The sequence below is a fragment of the Amblyomma americanum genome, chromosome 6 (genome assembly GCF_052857255.1).
Source record: "Amblyomma americanum isolate KBUSLIRL-KWMA chromosome 6, ASM5285725v1, whole genome shotgun sequence".
NCBI classification, from domain to species: domain Eukaryota; kingdom Metazoa; phylum Arthropoda; class Arachnida; order Ixodida; family Ixodidae; genus Amblyomma; species Amblyomma americanum.
The window spans coordinates 134,955,866-134,972,708 of record NC_135502.1 but is presented as its reverse complement, the minus strand read 5'-3'; the positions used below and the strand labels follow the sequence as shown (position 1 = coordinate 134,972,708).

At 49.4% G+C, this 16,843-nt stretch overlaps 1 protein-coding gene across 2 annotated transcripts in view; it reads right to left on the bottom strand.

Moving 5' to 3' along the window:
* The window catches only part of LOC144094114 (uncharacterized), a 39,193-nt gene extending 23,123 nt beyond the window's left edge, over nucleotides 1-16,070 (bottom strand). The window contains exons 1-3 of one of the 2 annotated variants that reach the window (XM_077628032.1): nucleotides 14,367-16,070; nucleotides 9,626-9,747; nucleotides 1,350-1,536 (exon numbers count right to left, since the gene is read on the bottom strand). In XM_077628032.1, coding sequence (XP_077484158.1) covers nucleotides 1,350-1,536; nucleotides 9,626-9,747; nucleotides 14,367-15,713 — 1,656 coding nt within the window. In that variant the 5' untranslated portion in view covers nucleotides 15,714-16,070. The remainder of the gene's footprint in view (nucleotides 1-1,349; nucleotides 1,537-9,625; nucleotides 9,748-14,366) is intronic. The other variant, XM_077628031.1, reaches the window with a different exon arrangement.
* Nucleotides 16,071-16,843: the final 773 nt, after the last annotated feature.

Here is a 16,843-nt window from a genome sequence, read left to right as displayed (position 1 = left end):
CACAACACCCCACCCGTTCACTCTTGAACAAGACCAGCGGTCTTGCAAAAACAAGAAGCTGGTCTTGCGTCCTGAACAAGACTCAAGACCAGCGGCGCGTTGCACTACATCCACCCGCGTCCACTGTCTGCAAGGCATCCCCACTTCACATGGGACGCTCAGTACCTGGTGAACCTTTTCCTTTATTCTGTAGTGTTTTTCTTGTTTTCGTTTCCGTTTCTTATTGGCCCTTTTCCAAGTGGTCACACTTGGGACTAGGTCAGCGCCATCGGTCATCGCTGCGGTGAAGAGGTGCTTGCTTCACTTCGGGATTCCAGCCGTCGTGCACACAGACAACGAACCTCAGTTCGTATCCAAAGATTTCACAGAGTTCGCTCGATCTTATGAATTCCGCCGCCATGACACAAGCTGCCCTCGATTCCCTCAAAGTAACGGAGAGGCCGAACGTATGATGCAGACCGTGAAGGACCTGCTTGAAAAAAGCTCCGATCCGTACCTAGCCCTCCTCGCTTATACAGACGCATTTGGCCTTTCGGGCGTCTCTCCAGCACAGTTACTGATGGGACGAAAACTACAAACTCGCCTTCCGGGATAACCTGAACGACTTCTACCGGCATTGCCCAGTCACAAAGAGTTCAAGGCACAGGATTCTACAACCAAGGTGCAGCAGGTGAAGAACTACAACCGCCGTCACAGTGGGAGCCCCCCCCCCCTTGAGTCCGTTAAAACAGGGGGACGATATGTGGATCAAAGGACATCGGTTGCAGTGGTCATGTTCTGAGCCCTGCTCAGCTACCTTGATCGCATGTGGTTGAGACATCTAGCAGCGTCCTAGAGAGGAATCGTCGCCATCTAGTGCCTTTTGCAACTAGCCAGAACATTCCAGAACAGGCAGCAACCTCCACATCGCAGCCTGAGGAGTCTTAGCAAACTTGTGGCATGTCACCTGTGCGATCCTTGCCCGCCCCTTCATTGCCTGAAATCCAGGAGCCGCCTGTTGAACCAAGTTCGCCTCGACCTCAAGAACTGGTGCAAGCGTGATTCAGTCATGTAGTGAGACCACCGCGGCAGTTGCAATTGTAACTATCTCGGGAGAGATGTTGTGGTTGCTGCCTGGGTTTGTGTTTCCTCTTACTAGAGGACGCTAACGGAGCTCCTCAAAAGCTACATATTCTGCCTGCGGGCAGTAATAAAGGCTTCTTGTTTGGGCCTCCCATGTGGTCGCTGTCTTGTCACTCTGCACTCTTGAACAAATACATCCGTCTCCCGAACAGACGTCAACACAGCCAAAAGAACCCAAGAACGGACCGTTAACACTCTGACCCAGTCTACCACTGAATTGGGCTTACCACAGCAGGGGCAGCCACCAGATAAGAGCCGTACTCTGTGCCGCAGTCAGGGTAGAAGTGGACCCAGTTGCCCTTGTTGTCCTTGTAGAATGGATGCTCCTTGGTGGGCAGCAGCACCGATGGGTCTCCGTAGAACAGGTACAACAGTGTGCCGGGGAGGAACGGCTGCTTGGCTTCATCGAAGAAGCTGCACAGAACCAGCAGCTCAACAACATGCACTGAGCCCACCTACCCCAACCTGTCAGCGTATGCAATGCATTTCTCTCTTCAGTGAAACCTGTAAAAAAAAAAATGGCCAATAATTCTGACAGATGCCCTCCAATGACCTTGATGCGCTGCTTAGCCCATGGATAGCGGTGCGCAGTGAGCAAAATGTAAACTTTTGACTGTTACAGGCTGTTTGGAGGAAAAGAAAGGCACAATTAACTGCCTTACTCTAGGCAAACATCTGAACCATGCCATGAGAGATGGACTGAAGGAGGGAGTGAAATGAGGTAGATAGGGGGACACAACATCCTTAGTAGAGAGCGGCCGAAGAATTTTGACCATCTGGGGTACTTTAATGCCCACTGACAGCACACGGGCACATTTTGCATAGGAAACCACTACAGGAGAGGTCTCAAACACACAGCTCACTAGACCATCTCACTCAATGGCCCCGAAGATTTCGACCTTTACTTTCAGAAGCACCTTGGAAGTAACATCTCAATTACTGGTGCATCCACACTGCACCGCTTTCTGACGTGGGCAGGTTGCTGCTTTACTTGCAAACCACCAGATCGACACACTTGCTGAGCAAATTGCACAGCAGTAATCGAACTTCCAACTTTCCCCACCTAGGCTGAACTTTGCTACATGTGAAGTGGCGGAAGAATTGAAATTCTTGCAGGCAGCATGAACGGGATGCTGTCTTCTCACTGCTTTCCATATACTGGCCGGCCCACGGATGTTCGCCAATGGGGTGCACATGGTAAGCTCGGTTTGGGATCTGTGCACTAAAGAATTGAAATACAGAGTGCCCCCTCTACCCCTCCGTTCCCCCGTTTAAGAGGGCCCACTCCATTGCTCGCATGGGCCTGGCACAGCTCATCACATGACCACATATCACCTTTTTGAGTGAGAAAAGCAGGGAACAAAAGCTTCTCCAAGCTCCAATCCAAGCTCACCATTCACAAGTTGTTCTCCAAAGAGGACAAACTGCAAAGTGCTCCTGCAATTGAAAGAGTTGGTGATATGTGGAGTTGACACAAAGGCTATGAGGGGCCCCCTAATTAACAGCTCCGTATTACCATTTCTAGGCATCCTATTAACATGCACTTGCATTGCACAGCACGGCTGGGCTCAAACCTGCAGCTTTGGGGTCACCAGTCAAATGCCAAAGCCACCGAGCGACTACAGCGGGTTGCAATCGAAAGAGCTTTCTTTTTTATTTCGACAGTGTGCCTGCTGGCATAAAGTTTAGAAGACCGAGTTGACGGGCTAGTTGGTATTGCATGGTGAAGGAACAGTGCTAAGTACGGGACAGGAGACAAACATGGTCAGCGCCTGTGCTTGTGCTTCCATGTTTGTCTCCTGTCCCGTACTTACGCTGTTCCTTCACCATGGCATAAAGTATTATTTTCGAATATAGGTACACACTGGGCTCTCGAAGAAAGAGCTGCTCAACTGTCTCAGTGGAGCTACTGTAAGAAGATCGGATAATTGGAGAAAAAAAAAAACCTGGAATTTGACATTTCAAAAAAATCTTTCCCACCGAAGAATCATTGTGGACGTTTTTAGTCCATCATCTGCTGAACCTCAGCTGACAGTTAGTAATCCATGACGGCACACACATCCCCATTTCTTTGGGAGCAGCATGCAAGGCAGGGCACAGATGAGAACAGAGATAGAACACATTTTACTGTTCACATGGCCTCTTTAGGCTGCAGACTAATATAACAAAGGAAAACAGACAATACAGTCAAAACTCGATTTAACGAAACCCGATTTAACGAAAATCTCGATTTAACGAAGGTATCCTAATTCCCCCTCAGACGCCCATAGGGTTCAATGCTTTGACTAACCCGAAATAACGAAACCGATTCCGTGATCTGTCCCGATTTAACGAACCTTTTTTCGAGAAATAAAGGTGAAAAAGTGTTAATTTTTGGTCTATTTTGTAGACAGCACCCCAAAATTTATTGATTGCGAGTCAGCGGTAACAGCGCGGAGCATCTTCATCCCGTCGCTTTTTTCAAACTGTGCGGCGCAAAACGAGTTTTAATTTTGAGTCGAGCTCACGAGATGGCGCCAGCAGTAAAAAAGTTTCGTGCTACATTTCATAGATGGCGCTGTTGCAGGGCGGCGAGCATAGAATACAGGAGTTCGTACTAAATGTAGTGAATGAGTACAAGTATCCTGGGGTGTGGATAAATAACAATGTTGAGTATCTGACAGAGCATGAAAAATATGTAATGAATAAAGCTAGTAGGAATGCAGCTGTCATGAAAAATAGGGCACTGTGGAATTACAATAGGTATGAGGTGGTAAGAGGGATCTGGAAAGGGGTGATGGTCCCTAGCCTGACCTTCGGGAATGCGGTCCTGTGTATGAGGCCAGATGTTCAAGCAAGGCTGGAAATTAGGCAACGGGGAGTAGGGAGGTTAGCTTTGGGAGCACATAGCAATACACCAAATCAGGGGGTACAGGGTGATATGGGATGGGCGTCTTTCGAGAGCAGAGAGGCTAGCAGTAAGATAGCATTTGAGGAACGATTGAGAGGGATGGAGGAAAAGCGGTGGGCTAGGAAAGTTTTCAGATACCTGTATATAAAGAATGTTGATACGAAATGGAGAAAGCGAAATAGAAAATTGACAAGCAAATATCTGGACAGCAGTAAGGGGGCAAATCAGCAATTATCGGTTAAGAAAAAGGTTAAAGGAACAGAGAGAGCTTTGTGGAAAACAGGGATGCTGACGAAATCGGCACTAGAAACATACCGGACCTTTAAACAGGAAATTGTCAAAGAAAATATCTATGATAATTGTAGGGGAAGTTCTTTGTTGTTCGAGGCCAGGACTGGAGTTTTGCGGACTAAGACGTATAGAGTCAGGTACCAGGAGATAGACACTTTGTGCATTGCGCGCGGAGAGGAGGAGGAAACAGCTGAACACTTGATACTTTTCTGTAAAGGGCTTCACCCTACAGTGGAAGGCAGCGGGGCTGACTTACCCAAGGCATTGGGGTTTAGGGATAGTGAAGGGAAAGTGGATTTTAAGAGGTTAGAAGTAACCAAGCGAAGGTTATCTGATTGGTGGCTAAAAGCAAGACAGGAGTAAAATTTCACAAGACATGGCTAGGTGGCTTACATGGCTAGGTGGCTTGAGCCACCGCCCGATGTAAAGGGTTCAGCCGTATCCATCCATCCATCCATGTTTTTTTTTGTGTGTGTTTGTGTGTTGTGCTCTGTGTTCGCTCTTGTGCAGATTTCCCCGTGCCTTCGAACGCACGTCTTTGTCAAGCTCAGCATGTTAGGCCTCCATCAGTCTAGCCTTGCTATCGTGAACGCGGACGTGGTGTGTGCGAGCAAGCGCGCCGCTAACCCTCCTGACTAGCAGATGGAGCCCTGCAAGAAACGAAAAAGGCTTACCCTGGACGAGAAAGCGGACATAATTTGTGCTGTGACAAGTGGACAGAAGAAATGTGACGTGGCTGCATCACATGGCATTCCAGCGAGTACTCTCTCCACAATATTGAAAGGGAAAGATGGCATCCTCCGCGCCACTTCGTCGGGGAATCTCTCGCGCAAAAAAACGCTGAAGACCACTCCTCAAAGCAAAATGGAAGAGGCCCTCTTCGCCTGGTTTATGGATTTGCGGGCGAAGAATAGTATTCCCATGAGTGGAGACCTGCTCCAACAAAAAGCTCGCTCCTTCGCGTGCTTGCTGGGCGACAACGAGTTCAAGGCAAGTCCCGGCTGGCTGTCGCACTTCAAAGATTGACACGGCATCGTCGGGAAAGTGCTTAGCGGTGAAGCGAGCAGCGTAAGCATGGCTGTAGTCGGCGACTGGCAGTCTGAAAACGTGCCCGACATTCTGGGAAAATATGCCCCCAGCGACGTCTACAACGCCGACGAGAGCGGTCTATTCTACCAAATGCTGCCTAAAAAAACACTCGCCCTGAAGGGGCAGGCGTGCCACGGCGGCAAACACAGCAAACAAAGGCTGACTCTTTTGCTGTGCGTCAACATGGACGGCACCGACAAACGAGACCCGCTTGTCATCGGAAAGAGTGCGAGGCCGCGCTGTTTTAAAGGCACCAAAAAGCTTCCTGTGAAGTACGTTGTCAATTCAAAGGCGTGGATGTCGCGTGCCATTTTCGCTACATGGCTGAAGGAATTTGACAGCGACATGTGTCGCCAGAAAAGGAAAGTGTGCCTGTTGCTGGATAACTGCACGGCCCACTACGCTGCAGAGGTCGAGCTGACCAGCGTGGAGCTCCGCTACTTCCCCCCAAACGCAACGTCCGTGGTTCAGCCCTTGGATCAAGGGATAATTAATAGCGTGAAGTGCGCATACAAGCGTCGAGTCGTCGACAGAGTTCTCCTCAACCTGGAGCTGAAGCGCGAGACGAAAATAGATATTTTTATGGCGGTTGAGATGGTGGCGGCGGCTTGGAGAGCATTGAGGCCGTCGATAATTGTCAACTGCTTCAGGACTGCCGGTTTCGGTACACTAGGCCCTGAAACTGCCGAAGCTGGTCCAGACTGCGCGAGCGCCGTGCACGAGGATGAAGATGCCTGGGAACACCTTCGCTCAGTGGATGAAGTGCCCACAGGCATAAGTTTCTCAGACTACGTGAACGCCGACGCAAACGCAGTCACAACGGAAGTTTTGACTGATGCCGATATGTTGCGGCTTGTAGGAAGCGTGGAGGGAGTGACGGCTGAAGACGCTGCCGACGACCCTGCAGGTGCCGACACCAGGTCAGGTGATGGATGCTCTCGATCTGCTGCGACATTTTGCCGGCGCACACGAGGGGATGGAAGACGCGCTGGACGCACTTCAGACCTACGAGAAATCGGTGCGGCCGTTGCTCACAAAGCGCACGCAGGCAAAGATCACCGACTTCTTTGGCGGAAAATAAATTTGTAGTCCCCTCGGGCCTTTCTTGTCGAGTAAGAATTTTTGTTGTTTCTTTTCATACGCGCTAGCGGCACCGGTCGTGGTGTTGGCGCTACCCACTCGAAAGTAGCGCGGGGGGTCATGACGATGACCATACGGACCCCCAAAGATTGCGCTAGTTGTATGATTATCAACTTTGGCGCCAATTAGTCATTAGCTGTGTGGCTTGCCGTCCCGTCGGCGGTATTTAGGGAAGATTGTTGCGCCGCTAGCCGAACCGTCCTTTGGGTCGGTGCTACCGGCGTGAATTCGTCACGCGCGAGTGCGACGAAAAGTGAAAATGGTACGTGCCAACCGATACGACCGCGATAAGCTGGTACGGTTTATGCGGATGCAAAATGCATTATGTTCAATGGGTGCTCAGTCAGGGACTTGACTTTACTACTTTTAAAACGAAAGTACTGTTTAAGCGGGTACGTTTTAACGAGGTTTTACTGTAATCGAATGTATTGAATTATGTGCCCAAGAAATGCCTCATTCAATTTAACGAAATAATTCACGGCTCCCCTCAACTTCGTTAAATCGAGTTTTAACTGTATATTTCATGACTCAAGTATGAATCTTCTTTTCCTGGTAAAGACACAGACAGTGTGCTAACACAGGCATCCGCTTATCTGTTGACGTGGAAAGCTTCGCATATCTCCCCCGCGAGGGATTTGTCCTGACATCTGGGTGAAACTGAGGCTTCTTCAAGGCAAAGTTTGCATCTGCAGATGCAACCGTGGCTGAACCAACTAGCTTCCTGTTTTTCCTTGAAGTGTGTAGGCATGCTCTTGCAGCCACTCTTTGGTACAGCTTCATGCCTGATCTAGTAATTATAACAAGGTCGCAGAATATCAAAGATAACCAATGAACTTTATGCCCGTTTCTTCAGAGGACCAAACTCTTTCAAAAATCCTTTTTTCCACATGCCATTGAGCAATAGAACTGTCTGCCGTTATCTGCTGTTGAATGCACTGATACTGCTACGTTTGAGCACTCAGCAAGGCGCTCCTCCTGTCTCCTGCTTGGGCAGCGGCGCTGCCTGCAGAACTGTGAAATAAATAAATAGATAAAATAAAAACACAATCCTTTCACTTGACAGATTGCTTAGTGCATCCCTTTTGGTAGACGGACTTGCTGTGCTGCCCTGATTGTTCTTTGCATACAGGCTGCTCAGCTTTGTCAGAGCACTAGCATAGGAAACTTGATGCTTCCACTGGCTGCTATCTTCTTGCTTTTGCACGATGTCACACACAAATGGGCTGGTCTTCCAGTTGTTGCAGTTTTTCTTTCCCTGTTGACCTCGATTTCTAGAACTGGAAATTCATCTATGCCCACAAGGAGTCTGGGTGGAAACTGTGCCAGGTCCAGTCGGTGCATTTCATTGGTGAAGCTTTTCTCAGCAAATGGTGGCATAAATGTAGCAGCACTGTGTTCAGGCAATCCTTGGTAATGACACCTTTTTGATTGATTTGGAGTGGTCCGATGTGAAGAACAGAGAGGTCTGTTGGAGCATGGGGCCCACGTCAACAAGCACAATGCTTGGATCATGTCAGCCTTAAACCCAAGGACTATAACGCATGGCTGAGCAGAATTTTCATGCTACTTGGAATTCTCCCAGTGCTTCTTGAAACAAGTCAAATATTCTTCCCGTTTTCACTTGTTCTCCTTCTCATACTGTTTTCAGAAAGCTGCTGCCTTCATACCAGCCAGCCCTTTTACTTACACCTCTCCTCTAGTCTATGCTCAGAAATGAAATTGAAACAAACAAAAAAGTGTGCATCCAGCATGCAGCCACATTCTTGATGGTCATTGAGATCACAATCACCGTAGCCATAGGCTGTGCACTGCTGTGAAGTTCCGAAAAATGTCCCAAACGCACAGGGACGTGCACTGACCACTAACGTCCAGCAGCCCTCTCTTGAGACCTGAATATACGACTTAGGTTAGAAAATAATTGATTTCAATACAAAGAAAAAATGGTGCCTGAAAGGGATATATGCATTGCACAAGGGATGAATCACTGAAAGTGGGCTGGTTGGTGCATGTTCGCAGAAAGGATGCAACTGCCCTAGGACGGGGCAAAGGGAACGAGACACACGTTCCCTTTGTCCTGTCCTAGTGCAGTAACATGATTTCCAATGAACAAGTAGTTAGTCACAACACATCACAAAAAAATTCCAGACAACGCATGGGGCTCAGGGCCTAACAATCTATGTGATGAAAAGGTGGCACCTAAACAGGAAGTCACAGCTGCCAAGGTTATTTTTTGGTTTGCTCTTTCTTTGGTGGTGGCTTTGCATAGACATGTGCAAAGGCTTCTTGCAACTCTATGCAAGCTTTTCTGTTGCATATTTTCCTATTTTCTCGCCCCATTACTTGGGCAGACTTAAGTCATGTTAGCACTGCATGCAGAGCTCAGTACAGAGCTAAATGTTGACCCTTTGCTGTTCTGGCAACAGTGGGCCATACCAGCCTTATTCCTTCCATGTGTGGTGGCGTTAAGAAAGTATGGCGATCCGAAAACTTATTCAGTGACTCCAGCGCTGCGACGCATGGCATCAGCTCAAGTTTGCATCACCGTGCACAGATGCCGCTGGCTCTAGTTACCATTACTATGCACCGAAGGCGCAATGAGCTAATACTAAAACATTTGCTTTACAGACTTGTAATTGTGCAGAAGTTTGTTTGTTCTGGTCAAAGATCATTGATTTCCATGGAAATGGATGTGAGCTGCTCATCAGGCAATACTATAAATCAGGTTAAATTGCACTCCTCTTGCAGCCCACAGTCTAAACTTGCTGGAAGGCATCCCTATATGCCGAGGAGGCGGATCATGTCATTGTTAGTCATCAAAATATCATGTCTGTAGTTCAAGGGCACGCCCAGTTTGTGAAAATGAGCAATCGGACTTGGGCAAGAAATGCAGGGCGCAGAAGAGGTAGGTGACCAATCAGAGCACCGTGACGGGCACCAAAGGGACAGAAACATAGCCAACGGCGAAGAAGAACCAAGGCAGGGCATTGAGGCAAGGAAGAAGAGGCTGTCATTACAAGTCAAAAAGAGAGGCCTTTGTCCAGCAGTGGACTTAATCGAACTGATGACGATGGGAGTTGATGAAGCAGCACTTGCCTCCTTCTGTCAATGTCGAGGAAAATGACGTAGCTCACAGCTTCTGGACTGACATCTGGAGGCCAAAGCCGGCTCTCATCGACTTCATGTACATCAGAAGTGTGGGAAGGGGCAGGGTCATTCTGAAATTGAAGACAGGAGAAAGTGAAACTTAGACATAGAAAAGAGGCCCCAACAAATGCAAGTTGCACTGCTGGCAATGTCCCTTCTTTCACTTGTTGTGCACTGCTCGGCACCAACGTAGTAGCACTTACTAAATGTGTGACAGAGTCAAAAACCCTACAAATTATATTTTTGGTGCAGCCATCTAAAATTATATTGATTTTCACGTACCAAACTTCACCACCCCATCATAAATATCTAGTACACAGAGTGCCAAAAACATAGCATAACAGGTTATCAGCGCACTACAGTAGAATCTCTATACCATCATAGTTGACACGAATTTGTAGAGCTCCATGGCCAGAGTGCACTGTGTACAATGTGCAGAATTCTGGATCTTCCGAACATTCTCTCGTGCCACTACTGCCGATACGAATGCATAAGCTGTGACCGCACCCGCAAGCACTAAGCACTACCTGCGTATCGCTGATGTGGCGACCGCCAGCCGTGCGGTACACATTGTGAGCAGTGAACCACTCCCGTCAGCCAATAAACAGATCTGCTTGAATGCATTTCCACTGCTTCTGTTAACAGATTTTAAGGCGAAACCTTTAATGGCTCATGCTCGCGTCCATCCGTTACGCTCTTCAACTCGATAAGAAAAAAAAATCTGTGCACGATGGGATTCGAGCCACCATCCTTTCGTTTCGCAGCGGAGCATGCTAATGACTACGCTGCTTCCTGCCAACGACCAAGTGCCCTGCGCGGAAAAAGATGAGGCGCGAGGAGCACGCGAAGGAGCGAGCGCAGACAAGGATAAAGACTGGGGGCCGCCGCCGGTGTTCCTTCGGCTCTCCGACTTTGTGTGCTTTCCCTTGGGCGGGACCGCCGTCTTGTTGCAATATGTTTAGGATGCTGGAGTGTTTGCAGAAAGGCATCGAATCAGACGGATGCCTACCAAACGCCCTCCAGTGCCTCCAGCATTTAAGATTGTTACATTCGGGCGCCCGCCCCTCTGCATTAGTAGCGTTGTCGGCAAGGCTCACCTGCCAGAAGTCAGCACTAAGCTTCTTCGGGGTGGTTCCGATCCCTGCGAAAAGGGTCGCTCGCACGCTAACCCCCCTGAGTACCCCGATAAGCGTCGCCTGGATGGATTCTGAGAACCAAGTAAGGGGAGCGAAGGCCCGAGGAACGCCGCAACAGCGAGCGCTGAGCATCTGACGATCGCTCCCAGGCCTAACCGAGTGCGGCTGCACTGGATGGACTCTTGGCGGAGCTAAGAGGCCGCCGCAGTGATCGAGCGGCAGCTAATCCCCAATGGTCGTGTCTAAGTTGGAGAACTAATACGGCCTGGTTCCCGGTAGAAGACGGTCTGCGTGGGAAAACGGCGGCGGATTAGCGGTCATCGTCTGCCAGCCTTCGCAGGCGTCGCCAGGAATGAAGCGACCCTTTCGGCTACTGGAGCTGTCCGTGCGATCTTGTCCAGTGCGTCGGCTGACATCTAAAGAACAGGTGTCAACCCCACGTGGGGACTTTCGGCCCGTTAGAAAACATCTCCCTCCGCCGTCAACGTGGACACGAGGGCAGTGGTGCGTGTTTGTGCGTGATAATACAAGTTTTAGGCCAGTCCCACCCTGGCGGAGACATCCTCAACCAGAGGAATCTGGGGACCAAGAACTGTATAAAACTGGACAGCGAGTGCAGTGAAAATCATGCTCCTCTTGTGTGCTCCATTTTGGGGATGCTCCATTTAGGGATCATCCTCGATGCTCCTTAACCCTCTTTTTGCATCCTCCATTGTGATCATTCCTCCTGTAAATATGTAAATAAACCCACTAGTAACCTTCCTCCCATCATCCAACTCCTTCAACTCGTCAGCCGTCCTGTCCTGGTGGCGGTGGTCGGAGCAAGCGTCGTTCCTGACCTGTGGTCCCATCCAGAGCGACTCCGAGCCCCACATCCAACAAGATTCACATGAGTACTTAATTAACATCTTAACCACACATCAGTGACACAAGCAGCAACACCGCGCTAAAGGCTTTCGCCTCACTGCACTTGAGGTCAACAAAGTGCCCCGCTGAGTTTGTTTTTGTTCGTTTTGGATGGTACGAATTTTGGAATGCACAAATATTTTTCGTGACGAAACATTCGTACATAGAAATTCTACTGTATTCGAATTACATATCTTAGAAAAGATGGCAGTCACCTAGCATTTTCAATCCTTCACTGCCAGACTTCTGTCTCTTGTTTGTCCTCACATAAGTTTCACATTTCAAGTACAACATACACGTATACTGTCCCAAACTCTACCTCACATTTCATAGGATGGCACTTGCTTTCTAAGATATTTCAAGAGATCGGGGGATAGGTATCAAAGTTCTTATATCCCCAAAGTTCCACACAAGCATGGGCTGAAAGGAATAAGCATACACTAGAGTTATAAAGATTCAAAGCTGACAGTGAGATATCATGTGCAGCAACATTATCTGTCAGTAACGTCTCAGCTGTCAAGATGCTTTAAAAAGATACCAAGGCCAAGTACATCCATTTTACATTAGTAAAACTTGACTGTCTGGATTTTGTGGCAAAAGTGATGTTTGCTTAAAAAGGTGCATTTATTGCTGGAAAATAATTTTTTTCCCTCTCTGCTACTCAATTCAAACTCGCGACTTTACGACCAGTAACCACTCTGTATCAGCATTTGAAGTTTGTTTGCAAAAACGGTTGCTGACAGTGACACCTGCATTTCATTTTCCGGTCTTTCATAGCTGATAAAAGCCCAGTTTTTGTAGCAATAGGTACATTACGGTAACATTTCGAGCCTTCAGCATGGTGGCGCCACCACGCTGTCACGTGGTGCGGAGCAGCTGCCGGCGGCGCAGCGCCCCGGCTGATCATGTGGTTGGTAACGTGAACAAGTTCCATTCGGCCAGTTGTAGCTATCGCGTCACTCCAGGTTTAACCAAAGCTAAACCACTGCCAATTTTTTGTGATAGTAGCCCCTTGTCATTGCACTCTAAACATGAATATGCCTATATGGGAGCCTGCCACATGGCAGCTACAGCACAAAACACGAAGCGTTACCTGCTGTCGTGTAGATTTCAGCGCCACTTTCTTGCAAAACTACACCGATCCCGTCGATGACAGGGAAGCCTAACTCAATTCACCATCAATATTTACAAGCATGTTAGCATTGCCTACATGTAGTCTGCTGAAAGCAGCCTGCACGCGCACAACTTTTTTTGCACCTTCTTGGCGGCTGGCGTTGCAGTTCCTTGCACCACAGCGGCACCATGGCTGCACCTGAATCAATCGTCGATGGCGGTGCAGGGGGCACCGTGAATCGAGGGCTTTGGTGCAGTGCACCATGAACCGGTGCAGTGAACCACAGCTGAATTGAATGCAGCTAGTATTACCTGATGAAGATGGCGATGTGCAATGCACAGTGTGGGAGTGCGTTGCAGTTTAACAACAAGCGTGATTGGCTGCGGCGATAGCATAGTGTTCTCGTGCAGTGGCCAGCGAAGCTCACCTGCTCTCGCCGCTGCGTGTTCGAATCCCAGGTGCGGAAATATTTATTTTATTTATTTATGGTTTGTCCAAGGTCACCATCGTGGTCAAGCTTCACACGAACTCGGTGAGCTGGTCTGACCTCACAAAGTAGTGTAAATAGTGAACTGGGACTTATACTCTGTTGCATAGCCAAAGGCACTGCTTCATCAATAATGCCTGTAATGCAGCACGACATGCATTACCAGCAACACTCTTGTACGCATGCTGAATAGTGAAATAGCAAACTCATGTGATGGCTAATACCCCTATTACACGGGCACTTTCAAAGGCTATTGAGTCGAGAGCTTTTGAGATTCTCAATTGCTATCGAATTAGAAGTTGTGCTGCTGCTACAGGGCAAACTCATTCTGTAGGCATGCTAGCAATCAACCAACAAATTTGGCCTGAAAAGGTAAAAACAAAATCTTCAATCGTTAAAGTAATATTAGCTACTCTTGAAATGAGCTTCATTGTCTAGGACATGCACTTTTGAAGAAGCTGGTGTCGGTTGTGTTTGTGTTGCTGGCAACAATGGTACTATGCGTGCTGCAGTGTTTTGTTGCCCAGGCTCTCTTCTTTTCTGCAAAATAAGTTGTATATTTTGAAGTTCCATATTTTTCAAAAATGATACTGCTCCAGTTTTATTCCACTGCACATTGCAGCGGTCGCTCGACGCCCGAGAGTGCATGCAGCCACAGCTCGAAACCTCGATAGAGCTCTGCACCACTATTCCGACTCAGTATACACAGTATGCATTGACGTCACAATGGCTGCCATCTTTGGGTCCAGAAAGCATGGCGGAAGCCTAGTGATTTTCCTAATCCGCTTATTGCCGACTGGTTACTTTTTAAGGCAATGCAGCCCAGGCTAGGCAGGAAGGGGAGACGGTGCTTTGTCTGGGTGCTGTAGGAAGTGGGGGGGGGGGGGGCTTTGAACTGCCTGGTCATGAAGACAACCAGCTTTAAAACTGAATTGTGCAGGAACAAAATGGGCATGCTTTTTTGCTTGAAGCTTTCTTATCCTAAGTAGGAACTGAGTGCAACAAATGCTGCATGATATAGCATGTTATGTAAACTGTTAGTATTACCTCGGAGAAGTGGTCTTCAATCCAGCGCTTTGTGTCATGCTGCGTTCTGTCAATCAGGGCCATTTTGCTTGACAGCTGTGTGCACCCAGATGTGCTGACAGTGGGTTGGTCTTCATGAGGTGGTGGCAAACTCTCCTCACTGTCTTCCTCGGAGGCGCACCTTCTCTTCCTTTCAATGAGAAGACGGGCGTCATTAACACCGCGGCGAGTCTTGCGACTGCCGGCACTCTCGGGTCCTCTCTCTGCACTAGTGCCATTTGGACGACGATGTGGCTGAGAGCCTGGTGTGTGCTGACAGCCACTTCGGGCGCCCCTCCATCTGTTCGACAACCTGCCCCTTTCCGCACCTCTTCCTCTCCATGTCCCCTGGAAACGGGGATGTGGGCCATCTACAGGGCCAGTGGCATTCTGAGATGCCTGGGTGTCAGAGTCTCTCTTGCCATAGTTACTGAACGTGGGTCCATTGCTGGAGCTTGAAAATGCTAGCGTCTGAGATGACGCTCCGACTGGCGGCTGCTCCCGCTGGAAAGTGCTCTGTGGCCCGTGGCTCTTGCCGAACATGTTCCTCTCTTGTTCGCGCTGTCGCAGCGCCTCGAAGTAGCCACGATTTCCATGCGCGCGGTAAGGCGGCGTGTCCCAGACGGGAATCGAGTCAGGGCACGAGTTCTTCGATGGGGTCCGGGGTCGCGCGAGGTTGGGCAAGGGAAGCAGTCCTCCCGAGGGCGGACTCGCTGCATTCGGGGCGCGTTGAAACGGCCCAGAGTGGGCACTGCCGCTATTCGGATTCTGGGGGTGCGCAGGACCGAGGTCGCGACGGGTCGGGTCGTTGTCGCCACTTGCCGCCTTCCAGGGGTTGGAAGTTGTCTTCTTCAGAATAGGCACAAGCTGCCTCTGTTCTTGCGCTGTAGCAGGCACTGCCCTGTAAGGGTTGCGGTCAGGAAACTGCCTCCGCTCTTCCTCAGTGCGATGCAAGCTCGACGAGAAACGAAAATCAGTGTCTGAAGCAGCTTTCACTAAATCGTGAATTTCATAGTCCATATCGACGCTGTGCCTGGCATTACTAGGTGGGCAATAATGCCCAATGTCTCCGGAGTCGGAATCGTAAGATTTCTGGCTCTGAAAATCACCCCGTGGCGGTCGGCGAAAGTAAGTGTCGCTGTAGCTCTCACCGTATGCTGGAGCCTCCTCGGAGGTGTTCTCCCTGAACGTGCTCGTCGAAGGCTTTTCGGCCAATTCATGACGGCGGTAGCCGAAACTGGAAACGTTTGAACGAGGCTGCCAACGCTCATTATTGTTATTGTGAGACCACGGAGAGCGCCTAGTGCTTCTGTACCTGCTGCCCATCATGTCTACGGCAGCTGTCAGTCGCAAGAGCCAGCAGGCCCCAGAACACCGTCCCTGTAGTTGGCTCCGTCGAACACGTTTTTCAAAGAGCGCCTAAACAACCATGTTTTCTTTCTGTCGCTTGGTGCCGTGATGATGGCCGCAGTTGCGTCTCCTGAATACCGTACGTCGCGAAATTAATAAACTATTTAGCTTATCTAGTCTAATATTTATTATTTCAAATTATTGAACAACAAAATGAATTTAGCTAACAGCAAAATGCGACGTTACTGATATAATTTTAAGATTTGAAACTGGTTATCACAAACTATCCAAGCTAGATCGCAAACTAGCGGGCAGTGGGCTTACTCGCCGGCAGGTGCTATGCGAAGCGGTGGCTCCGCGAACGTCGACGATATGTGCTTCTCCAAGAGGCCGAGCGGCGGCGCTAGTGTCGGCTTCAATGTAGCAGCAAGGTAGATGGTAGCAGCAGCGGCCCGCGCGCGCATTTGCCTCTCAGCGGAGCTGCGTTTGTTTGCTGTGGACGTCGTCGCGTGTGTTTTTTCGTGCAGTGTTTTTGTCACGCACAGCATGAAGACATAAGTGTGCTTTTACTGGGACTGAGATATGCCGCGACATCGGCAAAACCACTGTTACGCGCCCGGGTGCCAAACGGGCTACGTGTATGTGAAGGGTGGACAGAAGTTGTCTCTGTTTGGCGTCCCGAAGGACGAAAACAGGCGGAAAGAATGGGAAAAGAACCTCCACAGAGCTGACAAGCCCTTGGACGACACGAGCGCAGTGTGCGAGCTCCATTTCGAGCCGCGTTATGTGCTCAGGGATTATGTGCACGTAATCCAAGGCAAAGAGGTGAGGATAGCTCGTGGGAAGCCGATCCTCCGCGCCGATGCCGTGCCAACCATACTACCCAATTTGCCGACCTACCTAACTAAGAAGCCGACACAAGAGAGGACCGCTCGAAAGAGGAAAAGGTCAGAAACGTCCGACGGACAACCAAAGCCCGCTTTCTGCCCGTTCGATAATGCTGTGGCCGTGCCGTCTTCTCCTACCGAGGACGCAGTTGATACGCAGGAGAACAGCATCGAGCACCAATTCCTGTCGCGAACAAGCCCTCAAAAGTGCCCATCAGCGTT